We start from the raw sequence: 15,139 nt of genomic DNA on the forward strand, positions 1-15,139 counted from the left end.
TAGGGAATTTAGCGATCAAGGTTCAAGGTGCACAGCAGACACCCCCGCAGGGAGAGAGGGAGTTTCTCTAGGCGCGCTTCCTGCTCAGGGCAACCAGAGAGATAACGTAACGCGGAAATCCGGCCATCGTCATGGGCGACCTCGCCCTCCAAGCCAGGGGGGGCAAAGCCTTTCCTCCACTAATCCCGCCCATGAAGCGCGAGGGGAATCCTGCCCTGCACTTTTGCCCCACCCTCGACGCCTGGCGCGTGGGGGCGAGAGGGGGGGGGAGGACGCAGGCTCCCGCCGCGCATGCCCACTGCCTCGGCCTGGCAGAGGAAGGCGGGCGGGGAAGGATGCTGAGGCCGGCGCTGCGGCTGCCAAAGGGGAGCGAGGGGATCTGCGTCGGGCAGCCGCGGGGTGAGCAGCGCCGCGGTCATGCCCAGCTCCCCGTTGGCGCCTCCCGGGCCGGATCCGGAGGAGCACTACGACTTCCTCTTCAAGCTGGTGCTGATCGGCGATGCCAGCGTGGGCAAGACGTGCCTGGTGCAGCGCTTCAAGACCGGGGCCTTCTCTGAGCGCCAGGGCAACACCATCGGCGTGGACTTCACCATGAAGAGCCTGGAGATCCAGGGCAAGCGGATCAAGGTGGGCAGCGGGGAGGACGGGGACGAGGGAGGGACAGAGGGAAGCGGCCCGGCGGCCATCCCCGTCTTATCTCCCTTCGCGGGCCGGGCAGGTAACAGGTGTGCGGACAGAACAACAGCTGCGGTCGGGGGAGAAGAAGAAGCTGGCATGGCAACGCCCCTTCCCCGGGAGACCTCAAGGCGCCCAACGTCTTTGGCAGCCGATCTGCTGACATCCGTGGCTGGTGCGAGAGAGAATTCATCGCCCAATGAAGAAAATGCCGAAGAGTTTGTACTTGCAGGATTGGCAGCTCGGATACCTTTAAAAACCATTACAATAAGTAGAATTTGACTCCCACTCCCATTCCCCCACCCACCCTTTGCTAAGTTCAGAAAGTTAAAAAAAAACATTTAGGTACTGCAGGGCCCCCGGTAAAAATGCTTCAAGGGATATTCTTTCTGGAGGTGCTTAAGAAATGTTTGAAAAGTCTCTTAAGCTTCTTGGAGAACTTCAGTGGTGATATTCCAGGCCTATTCCAATAAAACAGGAGCTTTTTTGTAATGCTTGAAAATAAGATGACATTAGAAGTTCTTTTGTAATTGAGTATGTTAGTACACAGTTCCATGAACTTGGTTTGGAGCCTGTTTGAGTATGAAAGAGTCCACTTTGCTTTTGATAAGAGTCCACTTTGCTTATCTGATGAGTAAGTATGAAAACTTGTGCCAAAATTTGAGACAAACTTCTTTACTTAACTTAGGAGATGGCTCCGCATCTCCCTCAGTTTTAAGATTCATTTGGTATTGTATAGCAATTAGGTTGCAAACCCAATGTAAGTATTTTTGTCATGACAGGGCCTGTAACTCATGTGAATATCCTGCTTGTGTGCTAAAGATGAGCAGTCTGGTTTAAGTATCATTCCAGAACTGAATAACAGAGTTGGAAGGGTCTTTAGAGGTCTTCTACTCCAACCCCTGCTCAGGCAGGAAACACTATAAACCATTCCAGCTCTCTGGAGAATTGTAAAATTAACTGGGAAGCTAATTGTAAAATTAACTGGGAAGCTTGTAAGCGTGTAATGCTTGTAATGTTTTAAATCAGGCTAATTTGATCCCCCCCCCCTTTTAAAAATCTATATGTATGCATATATTGTAGACATCGAGATCTGATTACACTAAATATACCTCCTTCACTATTCAGGGTAGATTTTATAAAAATGCCCACATTTCAGGAAAGTATTAGTATTTGCCCTCAGTACAATAAACATGTTTTATTATAGAAAACATGAATGCCTCTAATGTACACTTTAAAAAAAACAATTGTCATGCTTTGTAATCTGGATTAATAACATTTCATTTACATAAATAAAGGGGAGGAACTTAGATATCCTGGTAGCATTTTGTAATTTGACCTGGAAAAGTTATTGGCATTGTGTCAGAGTTTTAGGATTTTAATTGACTTTAACAGAGACATGTTGTGTAACTCCTTTATTATATGACACAGTACACTAAAGAGGGCTATAAACCTGTTCACAGACCAGGAAAGTAAATAAAAAGCAAAAAGTTGCAAGTCATGGTTACGTATATCACGCTTAATAATCATAGTAGAACTAACATAAGCCTGGCATTGTCCCAGTTGCAACTGTACTTGTGGTCAGAGGTCAGCTCTTTGTACATCATAGTTATAATTGCCCTAACCTTCCTGCCTTTGTGGGAACCAGTCATGTTGAAGAGTCCCGTGACCTGTCAAAACCACGGTCCACAAAAGCGCGCTCGACGAAAGCGCACATTTGACGTCATCACAGCGCGACGAAAAATATTAAAAATTGAAATAAAAATAAAATTAAAGCAAGCCGATTCACATAAAGGTAAGGATTAGGGTTAGGTTAAGGGTTAGGGTTAGGTTTAGAACGTTAGGGTTACGTTTAGCGTTAGGTTAAAGGTTAGCGTTAGGTTTAGCGTTAGGTTAAGGGTTAGGGTTAGGGTTAGGGTTAGATTTAGGCTTAGGTTAAGGGTTAGGTTTAGGGTTAGGTTTGGGTAAGGTTTTCGCTTTATTTTTACATTTATCGATCACAGCGCGATGTTTTCGTCGCGCTGTGATGACGTCACGTACGCGCTTTCGTCGAGCGTGCTTTTGTGGTGGAACCGAAGAGTCCTGGCTGCTTATCTATCTCTCTTAGACTTGCTGCTACATTTTCCTTACCAAATAGATTGGGCATATTGGCTGTGGCAACCCAGCAATAATATATTGTAATTCAACTGGATGTGAAATTATTTTGTGCTCTGCTTAGATGTTTTTCAGTCAGTAGGCATAAGAAATGGTCATCTGATGAGTGCAACCAACAACTTATGACTGAAGAACTTACAGGCTTACTTCTTTTTTATTTCCTTTAGTTACAGATCTGGGACACGGCTGGTCAAGAAAGGTTTCGGACTATAACCCAGAGTTACTATCGAAGCGCCAATGGAGCTATTCTCGCCTATGACATTAGTAAGAGAGGCACTTTCCAGTCCATTCCTCGCTGGATCGAGGATGTGAGGAAATATGCAGGCTCCAATATAGTACAGTTGCTAATTGGTGAGTGTGGAAAGATCTACTTGGTAAGCCAGAAATAAAAAAGAATTATGCCTCTGGATTTGGAGACAATAGAAACTTGTGCAAAGGCATTTCCTCATTTCCAAAAATAAAAACTTTTTTTTCTCATTTTGGATTGGATTGAATTACTCCATAATAATTGATGAAGCAGGAAAAAAATTACTTTCAAGCTCTTCTACAGTTAACTTTGTTTACTTCAGCCTTTTATGGTTGTTTCAGTATTCTGTACCTTAAGAATCTTTATTTAACAGTACATTTTGACCAAGTCAAGCCACTTTGTGAGTTTATGCTTTCCTATTTGTTGGGACGTGTTCCATGCTTATGCCATGATGGCCCACAGAGTATTAAGCTGTTGAAAAGTATGCATAATATTGGCCTTCAGATTATTCAGAATGAGATCCTTTTGGCTAGTATGTACCTGATATTGGATACTTTAAATAACATTTGAACTTTTTCATCTGTTAGATACAGTATCTCTGCCCCTTTTGGGCAGATTTTTGATGTAACGATTTGCAGAAAGTGAACAAATATAATATAAAAATTAATTGTCTTTAGTTCCAGAGATAACTAAATACAACATAAGTAATATCCTGTTAATACAGGAACATCTAGATTGGAAGGGGTAAAAAGCTCATTTTCTGAGATTGAAGTATTATGTTGAAATGCAGGGTTTGTCAACATCAAAGTGAGATAGAATTATAAATCCAGGATCCAAAAAAAAATAATGTTATACTTTCAAGTGGCTCAGATTTATCTATCTATTTATTTTTTATATTTTTATCTCTCTCTGCTGATATTTCATTAGATGTTTTTTCTCATCTCCGCGGTAACTGTAGTATCTGATCTCTAGGCTGGTTATCTGTATTACTTTTGAGGCCCTTCAACACAGTTTTATCTATCCCTGCCATTGTCTTTTTGCCTAGGCTCCCCCAACTGAATATTTTCCCTAATCTCCAGAATCCACATTTAAAAATTAATCTTATCAACAATTCTGTTTTCTGCTAGGAAACAAGTCTGACCTAAGTGACCTTCGGGAGGTTCAACTAGAAGAGGCTCAGAGTCTGGCTGAACACTATGATATCATCTGTGCCATAGAGACGTCTGCAAAGGACTCCAGCAATGTGGAGGAAGCTTTTGTAAAGATGGCCACAGAGCTAATGATGAGACATGGAGGCCCCGTGTTCAGTGAGAAAAACACAGACAGCATCAAACTTGACAGCAAGGATGTGGTAGAAGGGTGGGGCTGTGGCTGCTGATCATACAATTTCTCTAATTGTTACTGGAATTTAGATACATTCCCTTCTTTCTCCTACGCTTTGGGTTTCCTCTATACATAAAACACTTTGCACAAGCTTTGTGTTTTGTAAGTTAAGGGACTGACATTTGCAGCATGTTTTTAATATGAAGGAACTTTCTTATGTAGATCTGAAACTGTGTGGCAGTCATTCTGTAGCAATTTCTACTATATTTTTTTTTAGAGGAATTAGTGCAATTTGGCAGTAAGTTGCACAGAGCGAAGCTACTAAAATATCTTCATACAAAATGGTCTGAGTGCAGAACTGCTATTTTACTATTCACTGACATCTTGGTAAGGGACTTATCAACTTGGATGACATTTAATCCTTTTATGGCAGCAGGTTTTCAGACTGCCTGTTTCAACTCTTCACATTCCAGGGTGCGGGTGGGGAGTAAACTTACACATGGTGACATAAATTTTGTAGGGATATTTCAAGTATGAAATACTCAATTTTCTGCATAGGATATAGCAGCTGAACCTCCTAAATTATGAAATTGTGCTTTCCTGGATACTAATACTGCTGGTACAAGACGTGCAAAGCAGGCATTTTTTCTCTCTTGGTTGTTGTTTTTTTCAAATAGAGAAAGCAGTAGCAATTGTATAATACATAGAGGTTTTGTTTCGTTTCATTTCAGAAGACTTGATCCTGAATACATTTCACTGGATAGTAGTTCCATGGGTAGTAAATGCCTTTGAAACTGTATAGGGCTTTATTTTAAATAGGCTGAAAATTATAAGTTAAGATAGATTTAATAGTTTATTTTGCACAATTGATATAGATTCCTTATAGTTAATACTATAGATTGGTGATTCTTGTCTTCATTAATTTCAGTATAGTTCTCAGACTTCAGAGAAATAGTTTATTTGAATATCTTTCCCTTCAATCCTAACCTTTTCTTCTTTCATTACCATTGAGCATATTACAAATTATCCCAGCTAGAGGATTCCCCCCCCCCCAATTTCTCGGTACTTTCAATAATTATCGACTTGACTCTTTTTGAACTTTCCCTGGTCAGTGGTATTAAGAAGTTGTTAATAAGTATATGGTAAATGTTGAATTATATGTAGGAGATAATTGGTCATTTTCCTAAACTGTCCACTCATGGTACAGAGCTGTAAAAATCATCGAACAGTTGCTTTGTTTTGTAAGACCATCATTATGAGGCTAATTTTATAAGATACTTTTCTTATATCATATGCCCTGGTTTCCTACTGTTCGGTCCTTACCCATTCCTTCTGTTCCTGATTTCTTCCATCATGCTATGACACAATCTTCAAATTAGCTTCATGCTATTTTTTTTTCAGGACAAATCAATAGCATATACTAAAAGAGTCTGCAATCTTATTAGTCAAAAACTGCTGAACTATTTCTATTTTGTTAATTTAAGATAAATATCTTTATTTACATTGGCCAGTGGTTTAGAAGTGCAGATATTAATAACAATTGCCTTTTTAGAGCACCTTAAACTGGGAAATGAAGAATAATTATAATGACTGCAAATCTTCCAAGCAACTTTTCCAGTGTCCAACATTATTTATAATGGGCCCTATGCACCTGTCTGAGAATCAAAGATTTTGAATGAAATTCTTGCAGTCAATTATGTTAAAACGGGTTTGATACAATGGTACTATTATGGCCATGAATACCTCCCTGAGTACCCATAGGCTTTCTAACCCATCTGATTTTTTTTAAAAAAAAGATTTCTTATTTTTAAAAGCTCAAATGTGAAACTAACATAATATGCTTTCAAACTTGTGAATATTCCCAATGCATTTGTCTAACCTATTTTAGGAAAATACTTAGCGTTTTATGATTGGAAACAAGTTTCAGTTCAGTTAGCAGAGATTAGGATAACTCTAGTTTGAGAGGCTGCTTTTAGGAGATCAGTATGAGAAACCTTTGAACCTGTTTTAATTTTGTGCAGTATAAAGCATCTGGCTGTAATATTTACCTTACTACTCGAATTTTGATTCCAGTGATTATCCTGATGAATGTTTTTATTGTAATTTCAGAATAGTAGCTTTAGAGTTGAATGTTTTATAAGGTAAAGAAGAAAGGGGCCTTAATTTCAGTTAGATGTAGTTTTATAATTACGTTTCCATAGAAAAGAGAGAATGCCTGAGAGATGCTGCTTCTAAATACTATTTTATACCAGATTTCTTCAGGTTTATTGTATCCAGCCTTTGATTCCTAAGCAGTAGTTAACAATGAGTACTAACAGAACATTGGCATTAAACAGAAATGGTTGATTTTGTACTGTGAATCCAAAAGAATTAATATTATGTAATTTCAATTTCTTCAGTTGAGCCATGAAAATGAAAGGGAAAAAAGTGAATGGTCTTAGCATGATTGATTGAACTAAGCACAGTTCCTAAATTCATCTCCTCATATATTAGCTTTTATATCAGGCATCCATACACTTATATCAGCCATCCATACACTTTTCAAGCCATAGGTAACCCCATTCTAAAATGCTGAGGTTCTGGCAAAATCCTGCACGAGGAATTTGATGGGTGCTACCTTTTAATCATTTCTGTATGAGAGTATATCAGCTCCATTTTCAGTTATTAAAACTTCAAAACAAATTTAAATCAGTTTCTTTTAAAATAAAATGCAGCATAAAGTTTGATGTCTTTCATCATTTGCATTCTTAAGAATATTTATTTCTAGAAGGGAGAGGCCTGTGGGGTTTCAGCATAGCAAGATCATTAGAAAGTATAAAAAAGAATCCACAAAACAAATACACACACACACACATACACACACACACACACACACACACACACACACAAACTGAGCGATTACCAAAGAGAGAAATTCAAACTGACCAATATCTGTGACGCTATAGATATAACCGTGTGTTCACTTGATGAATCCTGCACTTGCTAATTTAGTATCAGTCTGACTCCAGGTAGGAAGGAACTCAGCAGGGGTGGACTATTTAATGGACATGTCGGTTTAGAAATGATGAGTTCTTTCTTCACTGGCATAAAGGGAGAAAAGCTTTGCTTGCCAAGGGCTGCAAAGATCTTGGCCTATCAGTGATCTAAGGAAGTGATGATACTGCATTTCAGACCAATCTGATATAACGGTGTGCCAATAATGATTTTTTTTTTAAAAAAAGGATTCTGCGAATGACATTTTTTGGGGGGTTGTTACATTATTTATATAAATGTGTGCAAGTGTTATGTGAGCAGAATCCTTTCATACTGGTTTTGTAAGGGCTACAGTTCGGTATACATTCCCAAAAGTAATTGAGAGCACATAGTTGCTTCGGAATTAACTTGCTGCTTCGTATATGCATTTTAGCAGCTAAGATTCTTTAGTGTTTTATAACGGAATGTAAACTGCTTATTTATTTATTCCAAGATTGGAAAGCAACAGCTTTGATTTTTATGAGCTGTTACGATGGGGTTGCGTCGTACTGACATGGTGACCAGTTTATTTCTCTTAGATATTGCACTTCAGTAATTATTGTAGAAAGACTAGCTCTTGTTTAATTATTCATTGCAAGGACAAGAGAATTAAAGACCAGATTGTAGAGAATATTACAAATATCTCTTGAATTACTTCTCTTGCATTTCTGGTAAATGTACAAATTGGAAAAGAATAGTGCAACATTGTCTGGACCCCTGCAAACTTTTCTGTATTTTGCAGATTTTTGTGAAAAAGGTAGCAATGATATTACTATTGCAAATTCCAATGAAAAGTTAATCTTGTGGGCCCTTCTTTATATGAGTAGTTGAATAGGATGCCTCTCCAAGTGGTAAAGCTATATATGTGGATTCATTACAATCTTCTGGGAAAGATAGAAGGAAAAAGACAATCATCCTTGTGCAATGACAAATAAGAACTTAAGTAGTGTACAATGTAACAGCCTTGGAGGTATCTTCAGTGGAAATACTGAAGAATGAACCTGTGGCTTGAACATACATTTTAAAAGACAAAATTGTCAAAATATTTAGGGACCCCATTATCAGCACTAAGAATTCAGTCAACAACATTGTTTTTCTTTAGTCTTTTGAGTAGAATGTAAGTATTGCATGGAGAAACCTGTTTGGAAAAGAGTCATATTTCAAATGAATTTTTCCAGTAAAAAATAAAAATAGCTGTATGTCATAAGGAGTGGGAAACATTTATTTACTTGCAGCAAAATATGAATTTAAACTCCATGCCTGTTTCTTTAAAGGCTCAGGGCTCTTCACAGCACCTTTATGTGCTGTTGATCACTTTTTGACTGTTCCAGTAATGCTAAAAAATCTCATTGGCCTTTAACCATAATGTAGATGATCTGTAGAATTAATTATGTTTATAAAAAGTAATTGCCTAAATCTGTTTTTAATGTAATACTATAAAACAGTTGCAAATTAAGAGTAACACAGTTGTTTGTTCTGATATAAAGACTACCTATTTACATTCCAAATGCACAGGCACACACGTAGAGGCCCATACAAACACAAGGGCACACATGCACACACACAGTCACATTCCATGGACTTATATTTATCTGGCAATGTCTAGCATAAAATAATATGGAGATTTCAGGTATATAAAATGAAGCACATGAAACGTGCCAGATTCAGTTTGAGATATTAAATGCCTAATTGTTTTACTGAAAATCAGTTTTTTAAACATTTCAGATGGACTACTTTTCTTATACAGATAACAAATTTTATGATCTACTTTTTGCATAAAATGCAGGGGAATAGAAATATGATTATAATTGATAGTATTACATATGTATCATGCAGTTTAGAACAGACTGCCTTTTGTGACAGTTTGAAAAATAAAGTACTCTAAGTTATCTCTAAAATTGGTTCCAGCTTTTTCAAAATAATACCTTTGAAGTCTTATGATAGAAATGTGAAGACACAATTTATGGCTTAAAAATTGTAAAAAAATATATCTAATAATCTGAATACTAGGGAAATCCTTTAACGCAACTGCAGAGAGAATTGAAAATTATATAGTTTATACCCAGGTTGTTCCAGACTTTAAATGTTATTTATAATTAATGCTTTCATTTTCCATATACTGTGATTGATTGGCAGATTAGGTGCCCCATTCAATTGGTGTTGACTTTTTGTGACCAAATGGATAGATCTTCTCCAGGTCTCCAACTTGACCTTTCAGGACTTCCAACTCTGCAACTATTGCTGAGTCAATTCATCTTGCCATCATCTGTCTTCTTGTTCCTTTCACCTTTACCACCATTATGGGTTTTCAAGAGATCTCAGTCTTTTTGTAATGTAAATAAACATGTTTATTTTGGTATTCTCAACTTCCAGCTTTGGTATCTTTACCAATATCTTTGTAAAACTACTCTTCATCTCTTTGAATGGTTCTCTGAAATTCTTTGTTAAGTTGTCCCAAAGGTGCTTTTTCAAAAGGCAATTGGATTTCCTTTGTTTTTCCTTGAAGATGTTTCTTTTCTCATCCAAAAAGCTTCTTCAGTTCACTGGATGAGAAGCAAAACATCTTCAAGGACAAGCAAAGAAAGCCCAGTTGCCTTTTGAAAAAGCACCTCTGGGACAACCATGACGTGGATGACTGAGAATCCCCCTAGACATCTTTGTTAAGTTTGTTCCTGAGAATTTGGATTTCTTGGCTTTGGCTTATCTTCCCTTTTTGGCAAATTTCAATCTACATTTTGATGGTAGCTTTCATCCACTGGTGCTTTGAAGACCATGTAAGCAATAAATAAATCACTAGGTTGACTGATAAGTCATTCTTTTGCTTTATTCAGTTTTCTAGGTCACGTAGTACAACTACCGTGTTTCCCCAAAAATAAGACAGGGTCTTATTTTCTTTTGACACCCCCCCGAAATAAGCACTTGGCCTTATTTTTGGGGAGGTCTTATTATTTTTGAGGTGCAGGAGGCAGCAAGTGTGGTTATCTCATGGTTGCTGCTGTGTTGCAATATTTTCCGGGAGGGCTTATTTTGAGGGCTTACTTTAGGTGTGTGCTCAAAAGCCCGATTGGGCTTATTATCCGGGCAGGTCTTATTTTTGGGGAAGCAGTACATTTTCTGCTTTACTTTTTCCAGCTTTGGCATCTTGGTTTCCAACCACAACTGACATATTTCAATTGATTGAACAATCGACCATAACACCCATCATTCCTCCTCTCTCCTGTTTTGCATTAGTGATTGGAGTATGTCATTTTAAAAGGGTTATCTATAATTGATATTATTTTGTCATTTATTGCATTGTACTTAAGTAACTGATTGAAAAACTGTCCAGTTGCAGTCCATTTCAGTTTGCTAACGTCTAGGATATGTATTATTGATTAATATCATTTTCCACTGTGTTGAGTTTTTCTGTGCTTATTTTCATTGTTCCTACCATAATTCTGTCTTTGCAGTTTTATATTTTCTCTTTCTGCACAGAAGCACCTACAAATAGATGCCCCAAAGACTTTAATTCTTTTATAAATATCATTAAACATTAGTACTGCTAAACAGCTCTTTCTCAGTAATATGTTGAATGTCATCGAATCTGAGGGGTCCACCATCATTCAACATTGTCTATCTGTATGGTTTCCTTGGTAAAGTACAAGATTGGTGTACCATTGCTTTCTCTTGTGCATTTTGAAACTGGTTTTGTTCTTGGCACTAAAGTGATCATCCACCTCCAGCATCTTCCTATGTCACTGTTGCTTGATATAGGTGCCTTCTCTCACTAGCTGGACCATTGGGTGGCTTTCATGCCTTGAACTACTCTGCTGGGAGTATCTGCTCTTGGCATGTACCCCAAATGTTCTTCGCTCACCCTCTTTGAAATACACCCCTGCTACCACCTCATAAGGTCAGGAGAAAATGTAAATTACAGAAAATGTGCACTTATCTCTTAACTGAATTGTTTATAGGATGACATTTAGACTTAGCAATGCAGAAAAAAAATACAATTAATCAGTATTGGGCTTTTTTGTTCTCATTTATAAACATATTAAAATTTCAATTAATTTTTTAAAAACTGCATTTTAAAAAAGATGACTGCTTTATGTATTTATTTACAGTACTGTAGAATGTTTATTTTAATTCATAGTCTATGCAAAAATGTTGAAATTTGAAAAATATATTTTATTTAGCCCCTTCCCTTTGGGCTTTAGAAAATGTCTGGAATTGGGAAATTTAATTTAATTTTAATTTAATTAACCACATTTATATTAAATGTCAGAAGTACATAAGCACATATGTCTAGTTATGTCTGCAACATCACTACTGCAACAGATTAAAAGAGAGTATCAGGTGGCATAGCAGATGATCTAATCTACATACAACCAATTATGCAATCTCAGTTTTTATGTTATATATAAGCATGTAGAAGAGACTTTGCACACCTCTCTTTGCACATCTATAAAACGTTGAGAGAAATTGTATAGTGCGCATGGAGCAAGGAAAAAGAAACCACTTTGTCCTATTTCTCCTTTTCTAATGTACAATGTCTTCTCACATCTTTGACAACGATTTAAAAATATAAATATAGTCAGATTATGCACCACTTTCTCTGAAGTCTTTTCCTTTTAAAACTAAGCAACAGCAGAATTTATGTCTGCCTCCCATCAATCTCCCTACTCCACCTTTGGATTCTCTGACCCAGTTATGATAATGGCATTGGTTCTGTGCATTGATTTCTAGCTTATATAATCAGGGAGGTGACATCATCCTTTTCTCGTTTCAGACTTGAGGATTAGTTCTTTTGTAAATCATTTGACTTTTTTGTGAATACAACAAAGTATAAGAATCTACCTGCCTCCCTCATGGTGCTTGAAATCCTAAATTCCAATTTATCTGTATGGCTAGTATAGACATTTTCAGGGTGTCATAAATAGTGAGGCAATCTGAAATATTTATGATTACATAAAATGCTTATTAGATTGTAACTTACCTCTTTCGTTGCATTTTGGGAAATACAGTGCATGTATAATTCACAGGCATGCTTTTGTTATATCAGTTATAGCAAATGGCTGCACTAAAAATTTAACATGGGATTTTCAGGTATTTGAATTGTGATGAACAAAGTGTAGAGAAGCTCATCCTATTTCTTCTTCCCAAAATAATGTTTGAGCCATTTTGGGTTTTTAAGATCTGCCTATTTTTTCAAGTTTTCAAATTGTTAGGTTTCTTGTTTCAGTTAATAAACAATCATCACCTGAGGACAACTCTACCCTAAATTCCATAAATTAGATCTATGGGCTGGATCAAACCTTCTTTCATAGATTTATTTGTTGAATCAGGAGCTACATGGAGAATTCCATGACCAAATGTGCATCTTCATAGAGATGAATGTTCAAAGCTGATACTGATGTTGCAGTACAGATAAAATGCATACCTCCTCCACTCTCAAACATGAGAGGACACATCTGTCTCTCAGTTAGGGATAGAATGTGCAGACTGATGCCATTTTAAAAATCTGGCCAACATAGTGTATATAATTCAAAAATGCAAAATTGTGATCTGTGGAGAAATGGAGTGAGCTTTATTATAAATAGGAAGTTTGTGCCTTAGAAATGGTTCTGCCTAAAAGTGAAAGGTCAGATGTAAAATATACATTTTTTTGCATAGCTACACACAGAGCCCGAGTTTAACACAGATTGGACACATTATTTGCAATTGACTGATTTCTGCCGTGATCAATAAGCTCCAAGTTCCTTAAGATTGGTACTATGCATGAGGCGTGACTGGGGTAATCCTAGTAGCATCCCTATTTTACATATCCTGGCTAATATGACTTCTAATGCTGTCAGAACCTATGAGTGATAAAAGGAGAGGAAGAAAATAACTGGTTTGCTCTTATCTTGCCGTCTCTCTGCTCTGAAATACTCTTCCTTCCTCGATTGCTTTCCTACTTTTGAAAATATGATTTGGAAACATGTTGATTGTTTTACTAAGAATAAGATTTCAGCATTTATGTGTATATTATCACCTTATTGCTTTTAAGGTTAGCTATAACCCGATGGCAGAATCTGTGGAAACGTATAATAGGACAGGTGCAAGTATTTCTAGGCTGGGTTGTAATGGTAGAGAATTGTGTCCGTGAGTTACTATAGCATTGTCTGAAATCCAATAGAGCACCTGCACAATATTTGAAGTGAGGGCTGTTTTTTTAGACAAATCTTTAGTGGTGCGGGCTAATAAAGGTTCGTCATATGTTCTGTGCAGTAATTGTGCCTAACTAACTGGTATAGCCTGATTTTTAATCTCTTGTCCTAAGGACAGGCAGCTTTTCTACTAGCTGGTTCATACACTTAGTAAGATAAAGCACCAATTCATATTGAATTCACTATTTCATTTCCAAAGGGTTTGAAGAATTCTGAGGTTATTGAATTCTTCTCCATTTTTTGAAAACAGTTTTATTGCTTGTAATAAGGCTTCTGGGAACAGACATAGAGGCCCATCTGTCATGTTTTCCCTTACATAGAGTTTACTAGAAGAGGTGAAAACAAGGGAACAGAATATCATTGTTGACATTTTATTGGCACCTATTTATGGATTTATTAAAAAAGTTTATTTTTAAAAACTATGAAATTACTTTTTTGGGTAAAATATAGCAAAATCTGTAGCAAATACATTGTACTGTCTATAATTAAAATGAGCATTTGACTATTACACTGTGTGTTTCTTAATTAACTGCCACCTCACGATATTCAGTTCTGTCAGCAAAGTAAATAAATATTGAAATCAAAATAACTATGTGAATTCCATTCCCAACTCCCCCCAAAACCCCTCTGTCCATTGGGAAAGAGGATGGATTAAGCAATGGCCATAGTGATAAATACCTTTATCAATTTCCAGCTGATTGCAGCAATAATTACTGTGTTCACACATTATACTCAGCCAAGGATCACAGATGAGATCTGCACTTAATATTTAATAATTTGGAGGCAGACAGAAGCCACATTTTATAGAGCACTTTTATGCAGAGGTGGGCTCTTGCAGGTACAGCCCGGTATGGTTGTATAGGTAGTGGCCCAGAGCAGCTGAGAGCCTACTGGGACGGTGGCTCTTTTAGCCCATCCACCAGCCCGCGCTCTATACGTGTTTTTATGACAAACGGCAAAGTGCGCACACTTGCACAGAATGTGGTGCCTGCACAAGCCCCAACAATCAGCTGATTGTGGCAGGGGCAGTGTATTATGCATGTGTGCACAGTGCAAGACAGCCGCGTGCGCGAACAGAACGCACGAGTATGTGATCAGCGCACCAGCAGTGACAGTGAGAGCAACCCACCACTGCTTTTATGTTATGTTTTTACAGTAGTAATGTGATTTTCAGCAGTAGAGGAACCAGCAGTCAAGAAATACACCATGGACTAGCACTTGGCTGAGTATCAATAAAGGCCTTGTAAAAGCTGTTCATGAGGTGTCTGTATTACAAAGTTCAGAATGAAACAGGCAGTGGTTTTCCTTATGACATTCTATGGATGCAAAAGTAGGACTTTGAAGAAAGAGGGTAGAATGAATATTGACATTTTTGAACTTTGGTATTGGAAAAGATTCCTGACAATCCCATGCATAGCCCTAAAAATAAACAAATGGCTCAGATCAACCATATTTGAGGCAGAAATGACACAAATCACATTTTGGACATATGCAAAAATGTAGTTTTCTACAGGAGTTTATATAACAAAGAGAAGATTTA

The 15,139-nt window shown here is 37.5% G+C and overlaps 1 protein-coding gene across 2 annotated transcripts; it reads left to right on the plus strand.

The window, feature by feature from the left end:
- The first annotated feature begins 330 nt into the window (after window positions 1-330).
- Window positions 331-5,666, plus strand: RAB43 (RAB43, member RAS oncogene family). Of its 2 annotated transcripts, none has more exons than XM_014057977.2 (3): window positions 331-627; window positions 2,997-3,180; window positions 4,204-5,666. In XM_014057977.2, the coding sequence occupies exons 1-3, from the start codon at window positions 418-420 to the stop codon at window positions 4,452-4,454; spliced, it is 645 nt and encodes a 214-aa protein (XP_013913452.2). In that variant the 5' UTR covers window positions 331-417; the 3' UTR covers window positions 4,455-5,666. The 2 variants fall into 2 exon arrangements, with proteins under 2 accessions (XP_013913452.2, XP_087565223.1); XM_087709097.1 differs by having other exon boundaries at window positions 3,003-3,180.
- The last annotated feature ends 9,473 nt before the right edge of the window (window positions 5,667-15,139 follow it).

The sequence above is a fragment of the Thamnophis sirtalis genome, unplaced genomic scaffold (assembly GCF_051295495.1).
Source record: "Thamnophis sirtalis isolate CommonGarterSnake01/CBP01778 unplaced genomic scaffold, rThaSir2_p1.2 scaffold_3, whole genome shotgun sequence".
In the NCBI taxonomy this organism is placed as follows: domain Eukaryota; kingdom Metazoa; phylum Chordata; class Lepidosauria; order Squamata; family Natricidae; genus Thamnophis; species Thamnophis sirtalis.